This window comes from Strix aluco, chromosome 2, assembly GCF_031877795.1.
Source record: "Strix aluco isolate bStrAlu1 chromosome 2, bStrAlu1.hap1, whole genome shotgun sequence".
NCBI classification, from domain to species: domain Eukaryota; kingdom Metazoa; phylum Chordata; class Aves; order Strigiformes; family Strigidae; genus Strix; species Strix aluco.
This window is the reverse complement of record NC_133932.1, coordinates 76559555-76585298: the sequence shown is the minus strand read 5'-3', so window position 1 is coordinate 76585298 and position 25744 is coordinate 76559555. Positions and strand designations below refer to the sequence as shown.

The window sequence follows — 25744 nt, the reverse complement described above, 5'->3', positions numbered from 1 at the left end:
TAGCTGAACCTTCTATGCTCTTGTGCAGGGCTCATACACCACACTAAAAGAAGCATCTTTTCCCTGCTTTGGGAGAGGAAATGTGTTGGACACAATTATAAAGAGAAAGAGAGAGGGAGAGGGAAGCCGGTGTGTTACTGAAGACTTTTGCTGTCATATGTCAGGGCATGCATGTAGCAGAGCCAGATGGTATTGTTAAAAGGGCAAAGAGTTTCAGGTCTTGCTTCTTCTGGTAAATACACGCCTGAAAGAGACTAAATTAGAATATGGGTATCCTGTGAAAAGTGTCAGTTGTGACTAGCACAATGAAGAAAGAAGAATTAAATAAATAAAGAAATTTAGCATCAAAATGTTGCCATATAGGGCATGGGAAACTGAACTTCTTCAGATCTCAGATCATGCATATTTAAAGACACTTCCAGGTAAACTTCTATCATTTGAGTCAGCAAAATCAGAATCAATGACAATGGAATCTGACAGAATATTGTGTTGCAATGTTTGTGGATTATTACCTATGATAATGAAACGCTTAGGAGTCATAGTAATGACAGCAGTATAAAGGCTTAGAAAGATTAGATAGAAAGAACACAAAATGACTTCCCTGAGGTGCATACGTCGTCGCATACATGGTATCATACCATCTTCTGATCTAGCATGAAATTCTATCTATGCTATATAACTTCTCCATTCAAGGTGATGTGTGGATGGAGCTGCAGGAAGAGCAAAGGAAAAGAGGTCATATATGGCCCTTAAGAATGCTGGGATGGATAAAGGTGGGTTTATTGGTGGGAGGAGAAGGAAATGAGTGTGTCACCCATCTTCTTGGTGGTAGCGACAGTGCAACACAGCACCCTTTATGCTGTTCTGCCAGCACCTAGCCCTCAATAACACAATTTCATAGAAACGTAAAATCATGGAATGGTTTGGGTTGGAAGGGACCTTAAAGATCTTCTAGTTCCAACCCCCCTGCCATGGGCAGGGACACCTTCCACTAGATCAGGTTGCTCAAAGCCCCGTCCAACCTGGCCTTGAACACTTCCAGGGAGGGGGCAGCCACAGCTTTTCTGGGCAACCTGTTCCAGTGTCTCACCACTCTCGCAGTAAAGAATTTCTTCCTTATATCTAATCTAAATCTACCCTCTTTTAGTTTAAAACTGTTACCCCTTGTCCTATCATTACAGTCCCTGATAAAAGAGTCCCTCCCCATCTTTCCTGTCAGCCCCCTTCAAGTTCTGGAAGGCTTCTATAAGGTCTCCCCAGAGCCTTCTCTTCTCCAGGATGAACCACCTCAACTCTCACAGTTTGTCCTCATAAGGAAGGTGCTCAAGTCCCCCTGATCTTTGTGGCCTCCTCTGGACCCGCTTGAACAGATCAGTGTCCTTTTTATGTTGGGGGCCCCAGAGCTGGACACAGTACTCCAGGTTGGGGTCTCATGAGAGATCACTTTGCACATGGGTGAGTGGAAAAAGGAATGTACAGTAAGATTTGCTACCCAGGAGATGCAATTTAGAATGAACTGAAGTGATGCTTCATATTCGTGCCTTCTCCAAGCCTCTCATACTAATTTAGGCCTTGATTACATGTGGCTTGTCCTGCTGTGAAATGAGCCATGGGCCTAAGGTCTCAAGGGCTATTAATGCTTCTTAAACATGTGTGGAATTTGTGGCAAAATTTTATTCCTTTTTTCCACCTAAAAGCTTTATAATGACTAGTTATAGTTCAAAACATTATTAAAATTAATGAGCATTATAATAGGAAAAACCACTTAATAATACTCTTGTACTAATTCACCTCTATCTCCTCTTATCCTCTTCTGTTTTCTTCCCTAAGAAAGAATTTGTTGGCTGACAAGTTATAAGAGCATAGGACTGGAAGCAACTATGATTTGATTAACGCCTGCCTTGCATTCTAAAAAGAGGTGCTTTGTGAAGCTCTTATAAAACAACAACCTGAAATGTCACTATGCTTTATTACACATATCATACATCACTGGCAGTGAGCAGAAAAGATGAGAATACTACTAATGGCATAAGTCCCTGTAATAGAGGAAGTTTATTTAAGCAAACTGTCAGATCTACCTAGCGGCTGGTCTTAATGCTGGACTGCGAGGTAGCAGGCAAAAAGTCCAGCAGCTCCTTCCAATCTTACCTGGGGAGGAGAAAGAAATATTTCTGCTGTCACCAAATCTTTAGCTCTGCAAATGTACCAAACAGGTACATGAGATCAATACCATCAGGAATTAACAAGGTATGGTTCTGTCTTTGAAGAGCTTCAGTCTGTGAAGGTGGCTTGCACAGCTCTCTGAGAAGTGAGAAGAGAATGATGAGAAGGTTGGATGGCCACATGCTGCAAGGATGTAGAGTGTAGAGGACAGCTGAGGTATCCCTTGTCTGGACAGGACCTGCCTTTATAATAGTTTTGACTCTGAGGTTGCAGCACATCAGAGAGGGTGGCTCCCACCTGCGAACTGAGCGAGAGAGAACTCAGCATCTGTGGCTGTGTGGTGGGACGGGGGGAGCTGGTCCCACTGGGCAATGCTAGCAGAGGGGTTTTCTCTCCACCCTGCTATATGTGTGCCAGCTACTGATCTGCCATTTTAATGACGGGGTGTAAGCCTGAAACCTGGGCTTCAGGTTTGAAATAGAAGTGTTTAAGTGCACAGACAAGTATTTAGGACCTGCCCTCTATGTTTCAGAGGACAAAAATGTTAGCAGTGTGAGTGTGAGTTGTGACGTGCTACATATAAGGGTCTGAAAATTGGCCCTGTACCATTTTATTTAATACTATACAGTCAGGCTATGGTCCTGTTTCCAGCTATGCCCAAGGAAGTGGTATCTCCCACAAAAAAATGAGGAAGACCTTTCCCAGTGCCCAGGACATAGCCGCTCTGCAGGACTCTTGGCCATGTGGGGTGAGCATCCCTGGGCTCTGTGAACAAGCAGGGTGACATCTTGCAGCGTGTGCAAAGGCAGGGATTGAGGACATTTTTGTCCAAATCAACCAATGGGCCAAAGCAGACTGGCCAAGGACATATTCAGGAGGCTAGTAACACACTGAATATTTGTTTTCTCTTGGTCTCTGGGTTGGTGTTTTCAATAAGTTGGATAAATAAAGAACCTTTAATAGAAGCACATGCAGCTCGAAGGTATGCAATCACTGTACCCTATATCTATGTTGTTCAGAGCTAAAAATTAAACCAATTAAGATCTGGTTTTATACTCCACCTTGGTATCTCATATCTCTGGTGTCAGTTTTCAAGAACAAGATATGCAAAGAAGCAATAACTTCTTCACACATTTTGAAGTAGATAATGTTTATGGTCTTCTGTTCTTTTTATTTGAACACGTTGTGATGGCATGTGCTGCTGTGCAGGGAAACTGTCTGATCTCAGGGACTGATTATGCAAAATGAAACTCTGGAGCTCAGCTCTCCTGCTCCCATCATATGTCACATTAAATGCTGATATTTTCACATTTCTGTGTAAATATTTCACATGACTTCAGAAGCTTAGCTTCAGGACATAGAGCGAAAAATAAGAGACGAGACAAAATAATTTAGGCTAGTTGGGAGGAGGAAGAACAAATGCAGTAGGATGGTAATTCTTTTTCTGTTGAAATAGTAAGTGACAGATCTGAGATGATCTGTGAGTTTAAGTCCACAGTTCCCTGGGTTTTTTAAAAGTATTATACCAATAATCTATGCAGAGTCTTTCTCCACACAAAAGTAAGGTCTACCTGCATGGGCAATATCATAGTTAGGGATGAAAGAGAGAATCAATTTGTGCAGGCTACTACTTAATGAGAGCACAGTAAAATGATGTTAAAATATTTTATATTTGCTTAGGCTGCTTTCCAAGCTTTGCCCTAAGAATACATAGATTATATTTTCATCAATTATAGTACACCACTACACTACCTAATGACACAATGATGGTGGAGAACAATACTGTTTAGCTATTTTGACAAGTTGATTTCTGTGGAAGCTCACTCTGTGGCATAAATTCAGTGGAGTGTATTACATGAAACTGTTTAATGTATATCTCTCTTTTTCTGACTCAAACTAACCAATCAAATTAATGCAGACTGAGAAGACAGGGCCTGTACTGCAGACAGTAAAACTAAAGTCTACTTGAACATTAGAGAGCAAACCTGACTGAAATGTATGTTTAAAAGAACAAAATTAGGCAAATCTCTGTGTGTTTACCAGGGTACAGGTTGAAGGGGAAAATAAATTATTTTTGTTTTATTCTTTGCAGTTCAGCAGTTGTCCATTGCCCACTTGCTAATCCAAAGTGCATATCTTTTAGTTGAACTCCTGTCTCATATCTCCTGAAATTTATCTGATAAGAAAAGCCATTTCTATCTTTGAAGTTGTAAAGATGAGACTCACTGGTAACAGTGTGTGGCACACCCTCTTTGATTCATCATGTAGTTAAAGACAGAAGGAACATAAAACTTTGTGTTCTGATGGGAAATCTTGGAGCTGTTACTTAGTCAACTGTTTTGATCTCTAAATTTTGAAGGTACATTTTCAGAAAGAAGAGGAGGAATATTGAAAAATGTTCTTTGGCAGTCAGAAAGGCACCACAAACTCTTTTTCTCCAAAAACTGTTCCTACTAATTATGATCCTTCTTAGTTTTATTTCAGAGCTCTTCTCTGTTGGATTGCAGTGCTGCAATCGACATTTCTGGGTTTTCTTGTGTTATACCCACTTCTGCTTCTATCTGCTCAGGCTCTTGCTCCAGTCAATAGCTAATGTAGTTGCTCAGCTTTTACCCACCCTTGTTCCATTACCTGTTTTCTTAATTTCTTTTCTTTCCTTATAATGTCCTCTATGCATATGCCTACTCATGCATTCATATGTGTATTCCTGGAATAAATAAAACCTTTTTTTTTCCATCTCTCTGCTAGTGATCTAGCCAATCTGTATGTAGTAGGACAGAGGAGCTCTCCTGGGAGAAGACTGCACCTCTCTGGCTGTGTCTAGATTTATCATCTGTTGTTAAGTGTCACGCAATACCTGGTGTATCTCCCAAACACCAACAAAAGGCTGTTGTGTATGATGGTGCCTTTCTGGATGTAGGGCTTACCTCCTGCAGAAACCAGAGCAAGTGCTCTCCGTGATGGGACTATCACATGCTCAGGCACATCTCAGCCTGAGGCAGAGGTGCCTCTACACGGCCAGAAGGAAGATTGCTTCATTATAGAAATACTGCTAAAGGAAAGAGGGCCAGGGCCTTATTCATGCCCATACAGTTGACAGCTGGCCTCTGCCATTACCGATGGGTACCAGAGAAACAAATAGCAACATGGATGAACTGCAATCCCGTGGTCAGAACTGCTTTCTGGTCACCTTGTCATTTAGCAACATACCCTTGTGCACAGGGTAACTAACTTCCACTGACAAACTGGAGCATGTAACAAGTTGAAGCGTCAGGGCTGACACTGGTTGTTGCTGATGCACATCTCTCTGCGATGCAGCTGTGTCAGTAGCTCGTTGCCTGTGTGACCCTCTCCTCCAATCCACCAGTTGAGCTGTGTTCATGATCACCTTCCCTCTGGCTAAAGATCTTCTCCTGTGGACAGCCCCAGGGGCAGGTGATGGTGTCTGTTCTGTCTCTTAGGCATCTTGTGGTCCTGTTACTGCACAGTTGATGTCAAAGTGCTCTTCTAAGGGGATAAAACACACGCCTTCATATTAAATTTTTGATTAAAGTCAAAATCCACATATTCTGCTGGCTTAATTCATTTATTTTGGTGGGGAATTTGGAAACAGTACTCTACTATATGGTGCTTTGTACGGTCCCCCTGATGTCGACACACTATTCTCTGTGCTCTTGGATCACTTTTATTTCAATCTTCAACCAAAAAGCAAGAATGTAAGCAGTTGTATTGCCTCCAGGGAAAGTAGTCATGTTGCTTGGAGGACAGGACTTTTGCTTTTGAGAATGGCCAGTCCCTCAAAGATGGGACATGGTGGAAGCCAAATACAAGGACAGCTTGGTGCACAGGTTGTGTGCTAAGGATGCTCAGCACAAGGTGTAATAAAAAGAATTAAGTGGTTAAGCTTTCTTCAGGGAATTGGGAAATGTGATTTAAATCTCCTTAGATAGAAGAGGAAATTGAACTCTGGCCCACTCCCCACAGCAAAGGTGATTTGGCTAATGTACACTGAGAGGGAGAGGACAAAGGAATAGAAAAGGGGTCATCAAAACCAGCTGCATGTAAAAAAAGCAGCTGAAACCCCCTGTTGCTCTAGGACTTGAGAAGGGTTGCTCAGAACATGACTGTTAGACTGAGCCCCTGAGGAGAACCTGGTGTGGAAACTCCTTATTTCTAGGGCCTGGCTGAGCTTTGGGGTAAAATTGTTTCTGACCTGAATGGTATTATAAGGCACTTTCAGAGACTGCATGCATGTATTACTTAGACCATCGGAGGAACTCCTAGATAAAACTGTAAGATGTCTCTGGACTTCAGACACCTTTGCTGAACAGTTTAACACTAAGTACAAACAACAGTTTTGCGCATTTGCAAAGGTGTTTATGGATCGGAGTATCCTCTCAGCACTAAACCTCCTCCTGCTACCCTGTCAAGATGTCCTTTCTTATCATGTAGAAAATGAGAAGTGACTCTGTATCACCATATACATTTGAGTCACAGATTTTTGACAAGTGTGCCTAAAGGCAGCACATCACCTCTGAACCTGGCCCTGTGGTTCTCTGCAGTTAAACACAAATAACTCATGCAATACAATTAGCCTTCATAACATAGTAAAAAGTAGAAATTCTGATTTAAAAACTTAATCTCAGGGATCACTTTAATTCTGTCTCATAGCCATTAACTTATTTAATAATAAAAATGTATAATGTTCAAAGTGCAGTATAAATGATGCCAAGATCAAATTGCAAAAAAAAAAGTACATTACAAAGATATAGTATTCTTTTGGGATGAACATGCTCATTTTTTGTATAAAAGGAAGCTCTGTTTCACAGAATTTGATATTGCTCTAACTGAAGTATCTGCTTTGTTAAAGCTTAATTTATCATTAACAGTATGAGTCAGAGCTGCCTTAGGTCTACAAGGAAACAATAGAGGAAAATACATGGTCTTTACCCTGAATTCTCTGGTCCTACCAAAGCCAGACAGTTTTGAGCGTTTAAAGAAAAAACAGGTTTGGTATGTACCATTACATCTATACCGGTAAATAAGCCAAGAAGAGTGCATGGGCTTGAGGACTGTCTCATGACCATTTGCACCCTTCCTGGCACAGCTTCAGCTCTTATGACCTGGCACTCTTGAGTGGCACCAGGCTAGGGTTGATGAGGGGAACTATTTCCAGAAGGGAGCCTGAAATGTTTCCCTCCTGCTTGAGAGGAAAGAGAGCTGAGCTTTCTGCATATGAGATAGACAATGCCACTTGGCTTTGGGGTCAGACTGCTCCCTGTTGTATTTTATTTATTAACAAAGATGTAGCCTAAACTTGCATCTCTGCTGCCATGTTAGCTTGGACTTGTGCTTGAGCCTAGCCTATTCTGTTGTCCACACAAGTCTAAGTGGTGCTTTTGGTCTGGCTGTGGTCTGGAGGGGGCCAAGTGGGGAAAACTAAGCACAGAGAGTGGGACTGGCTTAACCTCCTGCTCTGCCATAGTGGATGGTACGAGCACCACTGGTGCAGTCCAGCTGGGTGGAGAACAAGGGTAAAATGGTGCTCTCTGCTCACCACTTTATGACCTCAACTTCCTCTCCTAGCCATCTCTGACTCCTCACCACCCAACTCATGCAGTTGAACCCCCTACACATTTAGTAGCGCTGCAGTGTTTCTGGGTAGGTGTCTGCAAAGACCTCGAGAAGGATTTGCTATCTCTGGGTGAATGAATTGCAATGACTAGCCTGACCATATTCCAGTGATGCTCCAAATACCATAAGTAATTTTGGTGTTGTAAACAGCCCAGCTGTTTTATGTTTTCTGATAGTGGGAGGTTTTATTTTGTGTACCAAATGGTTTCTGTGGAAAAATTCTGAAAAACACAACAGAATGGGTGAAACGGTATAGAATAGAAAAAAAGTAATCAATGTGATGACTGGTCCCTCTATGAACAGCTAAGTATGTCTTCATAAAATAATTTTCTCTGAATTTTCTCCTGTCCCCCCTATCTCCACATTGTTCACTTCGGTTCTGTCCTTCCACTCAGCTGTTATTTCCCTTTCAACAGGCAAAATATTTGACAGTAGCATGTGTTTTTCTGTAGATTTAATGATTACTGGAAATGACTGCCCAAACAGACACAGAACCTCAGAGCTCCATTTAACTTAGCAATGACAGAAACAGGTGCTTAAGGAAAGGGTGTAAGAGGCCTGGGCACATATCTCTGCAGCTTCCAGCGAACAACTATTAAAGGACTTTCTGAGCCAAAACTTGTACCTTGAGCATCATATTAAATTGCCAGCAATAAATTTATGAATTAGGTTTGTTTCACCTCTTTGTTAAACCCACTTTTATACTTATGTGCATTAATTTTATCCTTTTTTTTTTTTTTTTTTTTTTATCCGTTCATTGGATATCTTAAACCTGAAGTATGTGTTCATCTATGTAAGCTGTATGTTTTGTTATGTTTCCTCAGTAGGTGTACTTTTATGGAAAATTGCTACTTATCAGCTGTGGGTTATTTTATGAGTTCAGGGTATATTTTTAAAGAAAGAGACTTACATGGAAAGAATTTGTGTTCTACCTACAGCAGATTTACTACTGACATTAGAAACACATCACCAGCACAACCTGTAACCCTGACATTTTCATTAATCCCTTGCAGTTAATTCCACTTGTGGGGAATTAATTGTACCACCAAATTATTTAAACAGGGCCTTACCGTCTCAATATGACCTCCTTACATCTATTTTGAATTCAGATGGGGGAAAGTGGCTTTTAAAAACTGATGAAATCTCCCAAATGAGTAATACATAAACTCATTGCAGAAGAAGGAGACAGAAGGTCTGCAGTGATATTTAAAAGAATGTATCAGATTACCTTAATGATATCTGATCAGCATATCTAATCAGCATATCTGAAGCAATTAAGTTACATCTATAAAATATGAAGCAATGTTAAATTTGTGTGAGATGGAAACACTGGATGTGTAATTGCTAATATTTTTCATGGTGAGGAACAATTGCAGTAAATGAGAAACTGTGTATGAGCTTTGTGTGCTCTAAGGAAACCAATTAGATTCTGTTTGCCTGGAAGAGAAATTATTCCTTTTCATAACAATACTGAAGATATGTAGTATCCAGGGGATATACCACTTAAAGGAACTGATCAACTCCCTGTAGTGGTCAATAAGAGTTTCTTCAGTGTTGAGGTTTCTTTTCGCTCTCTTTAGAGTTTTAAAATATTTGCTGTGGTTGCAAAAGATTTCTCAACTGGTGGGTTATTAGAAAGTCAAAAGTCTAGTCCTCGTGGCTGAATCCCCAAATAATTGAAGTCCAAAAGACAATAATCTTTATTTCAACTTATTATTTTTAAAGTCTCATGCTTTCTTAAATCAATCCTTATCTGAGGGAGGGGGCTGATTTATGATCTTTCAAGCGTTACTGGCAATTGATTGATTAATTTAACATTAAGTCCATTATGAGCAAGTAGACATATCACTAATACTTTTTATATGCTCTTTGTTTACATAGACATAGTTTGGAATGTCCTCACTGAATTTTATTCCTAGTCCTTTCAAAGTCCCATGTAATTCTGTGGAGAGATGCATGACTGGAAGAAATTTATTAAGGAGGCATACTTTTGGTCAGTTCCAAGAGGCAGCTGGAAGTAACACTTTTTTGTTTGTTCATTTTTCTAAATTCTGAAATATTCTGTGATATATTGTAAGGCTTTTATTATGGGTTTGCAATTATTCATGCAAAGTGCTGACCCTTCATCTGACTGTGGAGGGATTCGTATAGATCAGGGGAAACCCTGCAAATACAGATGACTTGCACAGAAGTCACAAGGAGGATTCAACTGCCTAAGTATGTGTCTGGTGTCATTTTAGATGCTGCAGAGCCAAGGTAGGCATAGGCAGGGCTCAGGATGTACAGAATACCTGGGACTTTCTGGACTGGCAGGATTCCCCAGGGTGTGTCACATTACACTAGGTGCTTATGTTCGGGCAACTGAATTTCACATCTGATTCTGCATAATCTCTTTGTCTCCTTCCAGAAATCCTCCTGACCTAGACCAGGTGTCTGAGGGGTGTGATGGGTTGTTCTCCAGAGATATCTACCTTTTCCTACTGACAGTATTGACTGCTTGTTTTTAGGGAAGGATGAAGGTCGATGCTGGAAACTTACTTGTAGATGGTTAAATTTAAGGGAAATTAAATGAGACAGTATTATCATTCCACAGCACATATATTTTAATGAAAACATAGAAGGACTCCTTCAAGGCTTTCAATTATCCATCACCTGCAATTCCACCTTGAAGACTGGCAAATATCCTGGAAAGAAACAGTTATTTTTACATTTGACATTTTAAGTTAATTTAGTGTTCAGTTTAACTGAGGTGTCAGTGCTTCTGGAGCAGAATGAATATTCCTTAGGAAACAGAAGTAAATATTTACTTCTACTGCCCATCAGTCGTGGCTTAGAAAATCCAGTCAGGTTTGCTTGGTTGTGATTTGGTTGTGGTACTTTTACGCTTGTTCTGCTGATCAAGGATGCCAATTAAACTCAGACACCAGAGTGAAAAGAGTAGGCTGATTTTACTGTTAATAATCAAAGGATATAACTAAGTACTACAGAAAATAAGCAGTAAGAAGAATACAGAATAGTACACTTGCTTATTACTACATACAGTTAAGCAAGGCAATGCACTTAATCATTACTACATGACAGGGAGAATAGTGGTTAAGAAAGATACATCACCATTTGCATATGTTACCATCATCCAGATCCTCAGATGCTGGGGAGCCCCGGTTACAGCGAGGATTTGGAGAGCCTGTCCCGGCAAGTGGGAAATCCTACGCGGTGTGTCCATCCGTAGGTGAGGCTTCCAAAGTTGTGGCAAGCGGGTCCAGCCTTATATACCAAAAATCAGCAAGCCAGAATAACTGGCACCTTTGTTTTGAGCAGAAACATTTGGTTTCATCCTCCTGTTGGATTCCACCCAAAGCCTGGCCAGAGCTCGGGGGGGAGAACCAAGGGAGTTTCTAACAAGGCCAAACACTTGGGTTCTCAGCCTTGAACAAGGCTGAAGTTGGATACATTCTCACAGCATTTCATCCTCAGTACTGTTTATATTCTGCCTAAACTACATCTTTCACTAGTGAGCATACATATTTCATTAATGATCAGATACTAATAATTTACGGTAATGGTAATACAGATTTTACTAATTAGCAGATACTAATAATGGATAACATTTGGTTGTGAGTTTCATCTAGAGGTCAACTTTGTTTCAGAGCCTATTATTCAGGCCCTAGCACTACAATACTATATTTGCTTTAATTCTGGATGTGAGCAAGCGACACAGTTAATCTGGCGAGAGCAGGACCATTATTCTCAAATGCCAACCAGTGAAGGTCTGTGCCTTGGGAGATAGAGAATACTGATTATTGTTTTAGATTTGCATCAAGTGTACAGTATGTTAATTGGTTAGACCACAAAAAAAAGTTCATTTCTCCTTTCTGAGGATGACAAAAATAATACTGATTGGCAGAGATTATAACAGTGGTTTTTGAACATCATAACCTGATTAGTCTGAAACAAGAAACTCATTTAACATAAACTGCAAATCAATTTACTTGTTAATTCCATTCAAATTGCACTCTCTTCTGACTAACACAGCACACTATATGACAGAACCAGTTCTTCTACCTGTCTTTTGGTCAGATGAGAAATTACTTATAAATTCATAAAAGATTAGAATCACCATACAGACCTTTTTACCCCTAGGTCCTTTTTCTCAATTATAAAGACTTATCTTCCTGGTTAAAGGAAACATACTGGGTGCTCAGACACTTTATGCAGAAAAAGAAATGAAGACAAAAAGGTATTTAATTTCAACTAGGTGGTTTGGGTTTTTTTTCTGTCTGAGAGTAAAAAAAATAGCTATTTTGTCTAAGTCAGGCCATCTAAATCTACTTTATAGAGACAGAAAATTCCAGTGGACAACTCATCCTGTAACAGGAGTCTGAGACAATGGGCATGATTAACTCTGTGTGTCTCTTTCTCTTTGCTGACTAGGGACCACATCTTTATACTCAGATTTATGGCTGCAGACTTTGGATAGGCAAGTGTGATTGTCACATCCTTGCAGCCCTTACACTACAGACCTTAGGGTGAAGTAGACATAAATTCAGCTGTCATTTCAACTTTTAGGGTATATCTAGCCTTAGACATACTTTTGCCTGCAACAGCTTGAGAACCAGGAGTGCAGCAGCATTAAGACTCAGGGACTATCCAGGCTCTCTGGACATGAATGACTATCTAAAAGTAGACTAGCTGTGTTAATCTAGAACCTGCTAAGGCATCTCTATGGCTTCTTAGCCTGAACTGATATATCCATGATTACAAGTACGTGTAAGTTAATTAGATTGGGTATCTCTTAGCCTGAACATCACTGCATGATGCTTTTAAATCACACATCCTGCGATGTCTCGTACACAGGTTGTTTCAATGGATAGAAGACTGCTTAAAAAGCATTTGTGGCTAAATGATACTACCTTTCTTTGAAAGGATTTTCGTACTGAAAAACATGTGAGGAGATGTCGCTGAGCAGGTTAAACCAGCTGATCTCAGCAGGCTGGGGTTTTTCTTTTGACAATACCAAGACAACTATAACTGCAAGGCTGAAGGCCACCAACCTCCTTCAACTGAGAGCCCTGTGTCTCGGCATTTATATGTCTGACAGCCAAAGACATGTAACATCTTTCAGGAGACCTTTGGGGAGAGGACACAGCTTCCCCAAAAGTCCCTTACGCTGCTGCGAGGTAGCCCACCCCAGCTTCAGCAGTGATGGATGGACATTGATGTTGCCCAAACTTCTACAGCGGGAGATGTAGAAGCTGTCATGTAAGCATAAGCCTGCTTCTAGCAACATTAAGAAGCCCTGGGGTCTTATTTTAGGTTTGGTGTGCTCTAGAGGCATATGTTGGTTAAGACCTTTGAGCTGGCTTTGCTTCACATAAAGCTTGGGACATATGACCCTTGCTAGATGTAATTGTAATGGCTGCAGGTATTGCAGCCTTCATCTGGTACCTTAAGTGCACATATACATTAAAAAATGTATATCAGATATGGCATCAGACATCCCATTTACATTTAATCTTCATCAGGTTACCCAGAGAGGTGGTAGATGCCTCATCCCTGGAAACATTCAAGGTCAGGTTGAATGGGGCTCTGAACAACCCTATCTAGTTGACTTCCCTGCTCATTGCAGGGAGGTTGGACTGGATGACCTTTAAAGGTCCCTTCCAACTCAAACTATTCTATGATTCTATGATTATTAAACATATTCATTTTACACATAGTCTGAGGTGTTTTTGTTACCTCTCAAAGCCATAAACTTCATCTGCATGTTAGGCTTCAGTCTCAATTCCACCTTAAATGACTCCAGTGGGCAAAATTATAAATAGTTTCAGACTTTATTCAGTTCAGTGTTTATACAGTTGTTTTAAATACACACACACACATAGTATAAGCAAGACAAACTATTATTCTTCAATACATTTTCAAAATCTTCTTAAAATATGCACGGAAGCATTGAAGTTTAGCATGGGGAAATAGTAGCAGCTTGGTGTGTAAGAAAGGCATGATTCTAACTAAATTCTGCTGCCCATTTTTTGATGAGCGCATGAGAGAGAAAATAGCCTTTTTACTACAGCTGTTATAAATAGCAGCTTATCCTTTTCTTGATGCATGTGTTGTTTCACATTTATGATTCCTCCATAACAGACTTCACTACATTTTTCTTTTTAATCTTCGTTCTATAAAACATAGCATGCCTCGTTATGTTCTAACTCCTGCTAAGTGTTAAACTCCTCCCTGGAGGTTATGACCACTCTGAACTCCCCCCAGAAATTGAAGCAGCTTCAAGCCTCCCAGAACCCAGGAACATTTTGAGACCCTTTCCCCAACATATGGTAGATAGAAATAATTTATTCTTTAACACTGGGCACATTTCTGCAGCAGTGGAAAGCTACATGTCGGGAACTTAAATTCCACAATTTCAGTTGTGTTTGTAAAAAACCTGCCACATTAACTCACAACACCTTGGAAGGTCCACTTGAATATGACAAAGAGGTGTATAGTTTCCATGTGTTGATAGTTGGCTCATTCTTGAATTTTTTGGTCAGCAAATCTCACTCATTTCATCTGAAGTTCTCTGGATGTTTTCTTTACATAAGAGCTACAGGACTAATGTTACTGAATGTGTCCATAAAAAATTACAGCTGCAAAAAATTTACTGCACTGTTTCTCTTAGAATTATACTCTTTTTCTCCATACACTTAGGACTGATTTCCATATGTACTCCTGAATTTTTGGAGATAAATAATGTATATGTACATTCAATTATTTGTGTCTTAAAGTTATCAACTACATCAGTGTCTACATGTCACAGACACCTGTATTAAGTTCATAAAATAACAAAAATATATAACTCTCTACAAGCATTATTGTCTCATGTTAACAGTGGTGAAAGTAGTCCTGGATGAATCAGGGACAATTTTGTTCCACTTTCAAATGCCTCCCTTTCAGTGCAGAAGTTGATAATTTCTTACACTTCCAAAATCTTTGCCTGCTCCTTTGTCTGCAGCTGTCACACTAAAATTGCTCTAGGCTTATGCCCTCAGCTTTGTCTCTCTGTTCATGTTTCTAGCACCTAAAAGACCCAGACTGAAGATGCAAAGCTGTTACTTTCTATTACTCTGAACAAAAAAAAAAAAAGAGAGTTATAAGGTACCTTGCACTTGTTAGAATTATAGCTTTAGAATAAATTAATGTTTCAAGCAACTAGTACAGTGCAATGGCTTCAGTCTGCTCAGACTGACCTAAATTCAACTTGGTTTCGTTATTAGCTTGTTCCAATTTGATGGCTGATTCATGTTCAGTGAAAGTCCTCCAGCCTTGTCAGAGCTTCCACATCAACGTTTGTTGTTGTTTAAGTGCTTTTACAAGATTTCTCTTTGTTTGGTGTGTGGGCTGACACCAGCAGACAGATTTGCAGGATCATGGGCTGGAGCCGGTAATGCAAATATCTGCTTGTTTTTTTAGCAATAGCCCACCTTTATTCTGCCTTTCTTTAAGCCATAAAAAAACATTAAATATTTTTAGGGAATTAGTTTCAAAAGCAGATTCTACAATTGTGGCAGAAACTGTGTTCAAAATCAAAGTAGAAATCTTTCATAAGTTAATAATTTTAAAGTCTTACTGTACAATATCAGCAGAACTTCTCCTTTTGTTAAATATTTCCATAAAGCAATGGCATGTGAAAAAAAAGTTTTAAGAAAACTGTATATCTTATATCTTTCCAGCTGGTGGGAACAGAGGTAACTGTCTATTTGGTGTCATTTGATATAAATCCTCCATTTGTTTTAGCATGTGATGACGTTGATTTTGAATCCTCTTTTTCCTCTGTTTTCTCGACATCTGTCTTTTGTTTGACCCGGTGTCTTCTGTAAACACGGTAGCCTGGAAATCAATATATATTTAGTATTATATAAAGAACTTATAACAATTACCTGAAAAAGACACTGTAATAATATGTAACCATGCAACATTTTCCTTCCTTATATTGCTAAAACATTTCAACACCTCCAGACAGTTTCTTTAAAGCTATGTTTAATTATTTTATGTCAACAACACTCGTCACTGGAAAAGTACATTTAGAAAATAACAAGGAAAACATTTTAAATTCTGCATTTGGTGTTTGACTGCTTTGTGTTCCTATGGTGTGCAGAGACTTTTAAAAGTATTGCCTGTTTCCCTGGGGAAGCCTTTTGGCTCTTGGCTGGGTCTGTGGTTCTGACCCTTACTTCTACTTGTGTTCTGTTTGGCAGGAGCTGGGATAAAGTGGCTTGTCTGTCCCCACACCATTGCCTGACAGAGAGGTCGGAGTTGGGGCTGCACCTTGCAGGCTGTGTCCCTAGGGCAGTGCTCTGGTGTCGGGTAAGACAGCTGGTTTGGGAGTGGGAGCTCAACAGTCACAGCTGATTTTAGGTGTGAGCAACAGGTATAAGGTTCTGACCCTCGGTAGGTTAGTTGTAGTAGCAGCAGTGTAACTCATGAGAGGTGTATGAGGGAGGAAAAAGGGACATTTACCTCTAATGGATGATATTTTCTCACATCAGCCATGAAGCTAATGCCTGTTCTCTCAACAGCTGGTAGGAGAGGGAGTTTGTTCATGTTTGTGGGACTGGCCCTGCGGGGCAGCTGTAAGCCCAGGCACCCCAGAGTGGTGCAGGAAGATGTATTTGCCCTTCCTCACCCAAGGGTAATAACAATCCTGTGCTCAATGTATTCTCACGTGCCCAGTTGTAGGTGGTGGAGATCCCCTCCCTTGTGTTGAAAAAAAGGGCTCTTCCAAATCTTGAACTGAGCCATGTATATTCTGAGTTATGTACAGGGCACAGCACAGTAGCTATGCTTAGTAATTATTTGGGTCATTACTTAACTATTTTTCATTTGATTATTTTTATCCCTTCTTGTTTTTTCCATATCCATGAAAATGAGACTTATAATAATAAAATGATAATTATAATGCTGTGATAGAAAAAATATATATACTTTACCTCCTAAAATTAGTAGTGCAAACAACAGCTGGAAAATGCTGTAGATGAGTGGGAAAGTAAACATCACTTCAAGTTGTTCAGGAGTGAATGAGAGCTGTACTATAGTTGAACACAGCTGAGTGTTTTGCATGCCTGTTTCCAGAGACACTGTACGACATCTAAAGGGAAAAATACAAAGAATATTGTGAAATAGCAGCCCTGGGTCCTTATGCTTTTTAGTAATCTGGATAAGTAAGAAACATACAGTAATGAATAACTAAGAAAATGGTATCCTTCAGATCACATAGTCACCAAAACACTCCACAAGTCATATGGCGGTTACCACCAGAACACACAAAATTTATGGCAGTTCAACAATTGTAAATGACTGTGATCCACCTTCAAGCCATGTATGTGGCACTCACTATCTCATTCTCTTGTAACGATGTTCTAAATTGTAGGATGCTGCATCTTCATGAGAAATTCTACTGCAGTACTAACCCACTTATAAGTCAGGTCTGTTTCACTCATTTTAAGTGTAGGACATGGGCACACAAGGGGAAGGCATATGAAAGATTGGAGTATAATCAGTATAGTCAGTATAATATAGTCAGAATCTGTAAGTAAGAATATGCACAAGAAAATTTTTATCCACACATTTTTATCCCAAAACCTGTGTTGGGGAATGAGTGACTCTGTAGCATATCTAATGTTTAGAGAGCATTCTCAACATTGATTAATCATTAAATAAAAACTTTTTTTACAGCTGAAAAAAGGCTACAGGTCTTTGTCACAGAGAATTCCATACCTGTTCCAAGACAGACCAGCTACGCGGGCCAGAAAGAATCCCAGAGAATAGCCAGCTGCTGGAAATATGGTGCCAATGTACCACAATTTGGGTGAGATAATCCAGGAGCCTTTGTAGAGTATTCCCCCAACCACAGCAATGAGCACAATGAGGATCGCTCCCACGATGGAACCGATCTGTGAAGGGAAAGAAGAAGAACTGTGTGAATAAGAGACCCCAATAAAATGTAATGGCATCAAACGTAATGTCAAACATGCCTGTGAGTGTCTCTGAGTCACCGAAACATCTTAAACATAAAACCTAAAATTGACGGCAATGTAATTCACAGCTGGCAGACAGATTAGATAGCTGCCATTTTTCCCAAACAGGAGATGTATGATGTACTTTAACGTGTGACTACAGATATAGATCAAGGCACAGCTATAATAGGTATCAGTAGCAGATACCTGTAAAACTAGTCTCTTGAAGTCTTGGCTATAATTGTACTTAGAACTGGAGATTAAAAATAATTTCACAGGTGTGATGTGAACGAGTAATGGTGCACACATTAGAAAAATATCCCCAGAGTTGCTGGGAAACTGACAGCCTAATAGGTAGTATAATGCACTTTTCCTCCCCACTTGAACAGTCATACTCTGGAGCTTAGTATAACATATGTTAACTAGACGATAGATTGTTAGTGATAGGAAATTATTTGCCAAGTGGAGGAGTAAATCTTTAATGTGGCTGAAAATTTGTGTTTGAAAATTAGCTCCTATAGCATTTCTACATAGATATAGTCACTGAGTTGATTTTATTCCCTGTGGCTGAATGTATTGAGATCTTCACTACTGCTTGCCAAAAAAAGTGATAACTCACTCTCTTCTCAATATCCAAGTGACATGTCTGCCCTTATGGCATATATTGCCAGGGATCTCACCAGCAGTCTTCTAGGGCTAAGCTTAGGACAATCCATTTCTCAGCTAAAATGTGTATTCCCATTGAACTGGCTTCATCGGTCTTTGACTGAAGCCTTTTTAAGAGCACTGAGTGAACAAGTACTTTTGTTTGACTGACCTATTAACCACATGCACCTAGGAAGAAGAAACATGGTCTGGCCATGACAAGATCTTCTATTTCACCTGACACACTGTCTTTGTGCTCTTTTCTCCATTTCTCTCTATATAGACTTAATCTGACAGCTACGGCTCAATCTTCACTTGTTGCTTCGTCGTCCTACATAAAGCAAGCTGTCAATGGACTCTACTGTGGGTTGCTCACCCACTCGGTAAGAAAGAGGATGAAACAGTGTTTTGTTGAAAGAGCAAGTAGAGTTTCTTTTCATGTGAGTTCAAGTCCATGTTTTTCCCTTAACTGATTAAACAGGAATAATATGATTTTGAAACCAGCACTCAATAGTATCCAAGTTCATAAGTAATCTGTGAGTGCCTTTAAAAATACAACACACTAAGCTAACAGTTTAAGAAAATGAATTGACATAAAAGGACCTTATTTGTATTCTATGCTTCCTGAGCTGAAATGATAACAAAGTATAGGTAGAAGAACAAGTTGCCAGATTAGTGTTTTTTAAAGAAAATTTAGAAAATATATGTGTTAACTAAGAATGGTTAACAAAGGCCAAGGCTACTCAGCACGTCTGACAATCACTTTGAACCTAAACCTAATGTTCAGAATGATCAATTTGCTGTTAACACTAAATGCAGGTAAATTGATGTTGTTGTTGTTGTTATTATTATTATTATTTTGGTGAGAATAGTTTTTGCCAAAAAAAACAGTATTTTTGATACATCTGAAACTATCTTGTAAAGATAGTTGAATTTTGAAAATAGTTTTGTTAGATTTTTTAAAGTTAGAACATTTTCAAAATTTTTTTTAATAAAAATTGACTCTACACTCAAAATTGCAGAAAGGTTTTTCTTGATCCGGAATGTTTTCATTTTTTATTATTTTGCAGAGAAAAACTGCTTCCTGCTGACCTGAATGATTTTCCTTCCAATTTCAGCTTACATTATAAACTGAACTCAATTACTAACATAGCTGTAGTGAAAGACAAAAGTAGGCTCTTTGGATAATGATGGTTTCTAATAATGTATGCAACTCATGCACTTTTGTGCAGGGGAAAAGCAGTACATTTCCACAGTGTCTTATTTGTTTTCTGCTGAAAACTTCCCAGCTCTTATGAAGTCAGATATTAATACTATGAATAGCAATGTACTGCTTCAGTGATGCCGCTGTTTCTATAATTTATCCATAATTACTAATGCTTCAGCCTTATATATCCTACCTTAAGTATGATTTTTGCTTTACTAGGCCATCTGTGGTTAACATACATTCCAAACGAAACAGGAATTATAAGAGCCACCAGTGAAATTCCTGTAAAAAAGGAGAAGAGAATTTAAACCCATGTATTGTGCAGAAGTTCACGACAGGAGGACAGACACGGAGTAAAGTGGCTGGGGGTACAGAGCAAACCTTCAGAGGATGTTTCTGATATGCACACCCCAGAGTACGCATGCGTGCTCTACACACACCTGCCCATTTGCTTTTCTATAAAGTCTGTTATCTTTGGCAGCCTGTTGAAGTAATTGCCATTCTGCTGAGCTACATGCTCATTCACCTGCATCAGAAAGGCAGACAGAAATTTGAGTGTGCTAATCATCACTATCCTGTGATGTGAGTAGCTATATTAAATGTTCATTTTGTCTGCAGGTGTTTTGCTACTGTACCATATCAAAAACCGGTTTAGAGCTTCTTTTGTTTTGGCCTCCCCCCTCCAGTATTTATTTTGAAAGCACAAGCGATGTATGTGATTTTTTTTCCTCAGGACAATGGGAAATTAAATTGAAGAATATGAAAGTGACTCTGCTGGCTTTCAAGATTAGCACAACATGGAACCGCACTTGATAAGCACTAGGGCTACAGCTCTGCAAAGCACTGGAGCATGTATTTCCAAATACTTTGACTATTTTCTCTTTGTAGCTGGATGAGATTTTTGACAGGAAGTCAAATGAAGCCACTCCTGGTGGTGCAGATTGTGGCTTTTCAAAGAGACTCAGCAGTTTTAATCACTTGCATAATTATCCACGTGTGCTTAAGTACTTTGCCAGATTATGGCCTCCGCACTTAGCACTTTGCAGGATTGTGCCTTAAAGCTGTTACAAACACTTTCATCCAGGGGAAACAGCTATTCCTCTGTGAATTATTCTATATTCTTATCCCAGTACCACACAGGTCTCCAAATCATTTGGAAAGAAAAACATGCACAATCTTCTCATAAGTATCTGCACATTATTTATAGTGACTTCAAGTCTGTTCTGCAGAGCTGTGGATGACATGAAGTGATCTAGGTACCTATTTCCCATGGAAGTTATTGGAAAGTAGAAGGATGAATATTTTTAAAAATCTGGGGTCATTTCTTCATAACTCTTCATGACATCCTGACTCTGCAGGATGATGGTATAAAGGTGGTTGTTACTAGAGGGAGGATAAAGGAGACAGTCAGAAGGGAAAGTACTGGTTCACTGGACTCACCAATGCTGTCATAGGGGAGTACAATTGCATTAGAGTCAGTCCACATCTTGGTATAAACAAAGAGGCAAAGTGGCATCATTCCCATTGCAAGCAGCGTGGAGCAAGTTGTCATGCTGATGCTGCAAAGAAATTGGTTAGAGTGACAGTTCATCTCATGCTAACGTATAGTCTTTCTCATCTTCTTAATACAACTTCAGAGCTTATGAAAAGTTGGTCAAGAAATGCTGCTGGCTATGGTCAATTTTTCCTGTATATCAGGTTAGAAAAAATTAAATGGAAGGAATGCCTTCTGCTGAAAAGAAAGGAACATAAATATCAATGTGTTCTGCAGCTGCAGAACAATAACTTTCGGTGCAAACGAGGCAGTCAGACAGGTGGCCATCAGGAAGGTCTGTTGGCAAGTCTGTCTGCATGCTGTCTGTCTGTCTGCCTTCTGAAAGGGTGACAAGCTGGACAGGGTCAGATGGACATCAAGTGGAACCTTCCATTATACCAGCAGTTCTAGAGTGTTAAAATTTCACTCCAAAGTCCACAGCACAGACCAAAAAAATTCATTGTCTAGGATGTGTGAAGTAATAAAATTCCCTTTTCTTGCTTGTTTTGCTCTAGGCCAAAGAGTAGGTGCTGAGAATTACTCAGTGAAGCTGAGCATAAGTTTTGTTTATTCCTTGATTTGTGCAAAGACATTTCTGTTTTAAAATATAAAGTCTTAAAACCATCAGGCCTGATACACCTTATACTAAAAGATGCATTCTGCTAGAGGAATGAAGAAGGAGGAAAAGACAATACAGCTAAAATAAGGAGAAAATTCTCAGAATCTGATTAGAATAGATAAAATTACACCTACAAATCACACTCTTCTGACATAAAAATGAGACAGTGTTCTTTGGAAAATTCCTTATGAGCTTCACTTCTGATTTCTCTTTTGTGTCTCTTTCCCTCAGAAAAGGGGCTACTGACCCCATCCCAAATACTGGGCAGATCCAGAGAAATCTGGAACAATTAATACAGAAATCACAGGAATTTCTGCATTAATTTTGGTTCCTGTCACTCTCTTCTTCACACTCTTTGGATGAAACTTTGTAGGACCCTCTGGCAAGAGAGTTCCTAAACACAGACTAAAAAGAGCCATGGGCTACAACTAAGGTCAAGTTAAACCCAAATGGATGAAAGAGCTTATTTTTCCTACCTCTATATTTTCTACATCTTTGTACTGTCTCTGTATCTGCATCCTGCTCCAAAGTCTGCACTCTCTCTAACCCCAGTCCCTGTGCTCACAGAAGCTCCTCGGGGAGCTGTGGAGAAGAGGAGATGGTGTTTCAGAAGCAGTTGTTCTTGTGAAACGTCAAGAGATGTCAAAAACAAATGTCCCTATGGGAAGCTTTAGAGGATATCATCTGGGTCTGAGTTACTAAGAAAGGTATAAAACCTCATACTTAATCTCTGTGATTATATGAGCAGTAGAAAATTAATTCTTGCTCTAACTTGTGGTCTATTTGCACTGCAACATTTTGAAGCAGGACTGTAGATAATGGTGATAGGTTGTTATGTATAAATATAAAATATTATGAGTTAAAACCAAAACCTTGTCTGATATGATGGGCAGGTTTTCTACAATACTGTGCTGGCTCCAGCCAACCTACTTATACTGTTATTCTTCTATCAACAACTGAAGATGCTTGTATTGCAGTCTCTGCTGTACATCCCATATCCTCTGGTCCCTGCATTATTGTCACAAAGGTACTCATCAAAAGCCTTTGGCTTCTTAAGGTAAAGGTCTTTATAACCTTTTATAGGTATTTTCAATTCACCCTCTGCCAGCATCATGGGATATAAACCCTACTCATATTTATAGCATCATCATTTGGATTTTTACTATTGATTTCAGTGGCTCAACTCTGAACCTAAGGAGCTGAGAAAGCAGAGTTTAGCTCAGTGCATTCTTCCAAGGAAAGATTAGGACAGAATTTCAGACTTGTGCTAGATATCTTTCCATCTGAGGTTTCTTAGACCTGTATTTATTGAAATTAAGTGTCTTACAGTTCCTAATATCTTAGGTCTTTCCTCCACAGTGAGGAAATTGGTGATTAGCAGAGCTGACCTCATGCATAATTCGAAAGCTGGTATTACTTTAACACCTGTCTCTGACAGAAAAGTTCACTATTTTCAAAGGGTAGAAAAAATATCTTATTAAAGCTACAAATATTAACACTCTTAGTCTATTCATCCTAGCTCTACATCTTTCTTTCTTCTATTATTTTTTCCATTTCTAGTTCAGACTAGCATATTATAAATTGGATGAATGCTCCAATTTGTTAGTCTCTGGGAAACAGAAATGATCCTGTTTATTTTAAAGTAATCAGGATTTAAAAATAAAAAGATGGCTTATTTTTAAAGGCTGTTAGAGTTAATGAAACTCCCATGGAATTTGCATCAAGAGTAGGGTTCACTTGTCCTGCATGTTTGATGTCCTAGGCCATGCCAGGTGCCTTACTATCTGTTTCTGAGTTCAGAGCACCCTGTCACCGAGACCATCACACTACGCCACAAAGGAATTTTTTCATTGCCCCCAATATACAGGACTGCCTTAGTCAGTGGCTTCTAGCCTGTAAAATTTTCCCTCAGTTTGAAGACTTTGCAGAAGGTTCCAGGAGCAGATAGAATTACCACAAATGATTTTCATTCGTATTAGTTCCCAAAGAGAAAATCTATGCCTGTCTATTCATTGTATAGAACACAAAAGGAAGGAAAAAATTTTTCCACAGGTGGTCTTTTTCAAGAAACATTATTTCAAGAACTATTGCATAGCCACTATTTTGTACAGAGGATTCAGATCCTAAAATCCTTTGTTAGTCTTTTTTTTTTTTTTACTGCCCAAGATCTTGGGAGAAACAAAATCACAAAAATAGTTCTAACTTGGACAAAGATTTCATAATCCTTAGTATCTTAGCGGTCTTCATAAATTATATTTTTTTCAGGATCTGAAGATTTATAGTAAAGACATTTTCTCATATGCACAATTCTGTTGTGCTATCTTCTACATGAATTCTCAGTGAACCAAGGATATTTGATATTCTGGCTATATTTACTACTATTACAGTAACCAAACATCTTTACAAGAAAAAAGCTCCACCATGCATAGGCCAGGAAGCTAAGAAAAAAATCAGACAGTCCTTTTCAATATAAAGTTTACAACGTAAAAAGCCACATGAACTACTTAGAGAATGGCTGCTCTTACCTTAGGTCCATGTCTCCATCCACCCAGTAAGCGATGACATTAGAGGCTGTTCCCCCTGGACAGCATCCCATGATAAGCACCACAACAGCTTGAATAGGAAGCACATTAAAGGCCAAGGACAGCAAGAAGGCTGTGAGAGGCATAATTCCAAACTGGCAAAGGAAACCCACAAATATACCCCAGGGTCTCTTCACATGGCCCCAGAATTTCTTAAGTTCCACATTGCAGCCCATGGAAAACATCACCAAAGCCAGCATGACTGTTAGAACAGTACTTAAAATTATGCTCAAAGTTTCATTAAAATTATCTTCTGGTAACACACAAGATGTGCCATTGCAAATAGTAGCATTTGCTGGACAAGCTGTGGAGTTTTCTGCAAAAGACCTAGTGTTAAATTGCTGGGAAAGAAGGTATGTCTGCATTTTGAAATACAGAACCGCTCAGTACATCCGAGGCAAACTTTCAAGCCTGTGTAAATGGCTGTTTGTCAGTGACTCCTTTTAAATGATCCAGGAAGCAATAAAGTGCAATAAATACTTGAACACTCTTACTATTCTTGAAGGGTTTGGCACAGTGCTGATTCATATAGTTATAAAAGTTGCACTCGCTCGGTACAGTGACAATTAATCATTTATTCATATGATAATGAGAAGTCACATCAAGAGAATAGCTGTGTTAATATTTAAGGGTGTAAAGGAAGCTTGTGGTGTAGCTGAGCACATGAAATGAGAAGAGAAAGTTTGGACTTCATTCTTTGGATTTCTTGTATGTCTTCGGGAGAGCTGCTCATGCATGCATTATCACTGGCATTACAGGGGTCTGTGGGGTGAGCGACTGAGACGCAAGAAACCACGAGTAGAGGTCTTGAGATAGGATTTGAAGCTGCAACTCTTGCTAAGTGAACACACAGGCTCATCTGAATGTGGTGAGATCCTCATTTGGGTGTATTTCTAGTATAATAGGAGTTATAACTGGTGTACAGTTAAAATTGTACCACGGGACTGCATGCACATTTGTGTCAGTTCTGGCTTCTAAGTGCAACTTTTAGGTAATCTTTCTGATTCTTTCTCAGCTTCCACATAATCCTGAAGATGGTGAAGATCCCTGGCTGCAAAGTTTCCCATGATGTCGTCTGCTGAAACGTCTCCTGTGTTTTTGCCTTTGCCCCAAGGACAACCGCTGCTGCCCTGACATCTTCACATCTCTCCAGCCTGGGGACTGGGTGACCACCTGGTGACTGCTCTTCCCTGCTCGTGTGGCATTGCTCCTGGCCACGTCCACTTCCACACTGAGGTCATCAGCCGGAGAAGAGAGAGGAGGGGAAGGGAAAGAGAGGGGCAAGTAGGCATGGGCTGTGCATATTTGGGTGGCGTGCAGATTTACGGTCATCCTGGCACCTCTGCCAGGTGCAGC

At 39.6% G+C, this 25744-nt stretch overlaps 1 protein-coding gene across 1 annotated transcript; it reads right to left on the bottom strand.

Annotated features, from left to right (window-relative positions):
- Positions 1-15541: 15541 nt before the first annotated feature.
- Positions 15542-24753, bottom strand: SLC10A2 (solute carrier family 10 member 2). The gene is made up of 6 exons (XM_074816928.1): positions 24332-24753; positions 21094-21212; positions 19847-19935; positions 17563-17738; positions 16776-16933; positions 15542-15675 (listed from the first exon to the last, which is right to left on the bottom strand). Exons 1-6 carry the CDS (start codon positions 24751-24753, stop codon positions 15542-15544), a joined length of 1098 nt encoding a protein of 365 aa, XP_074673029.1.
- Positions 24754-25744: the final 991 nt, after the last annotated feature.

What these genes read in the sequence shown, in the direction of transcription:
- SLC10A2 (XM_074816928.1), bottom strand. Translation starts at nt 24,753, where the DNA reads ATGCAGACATACCTTCTTTCCCAGCAATTTAACACTAGGTCTTTTGCA. An exon ending in GATGGAGACATGGACCTAAG is followed by an intron (nt 21,213 to 24,331) that starts GTAAGAGCAGCC and finishes ATTTCTTTGCAG; the next exon opens with CATCAGCATGACAACTTGCT. An exon ending in TGCACTACTAATTTTAGGAG is followed by an intron (nt 15,676 to 16,775) that starts GTAAAGTATATA and finishes ATTGATTTCCAG; the next exon opens with GCTACCGTGTTTACAGAAGA.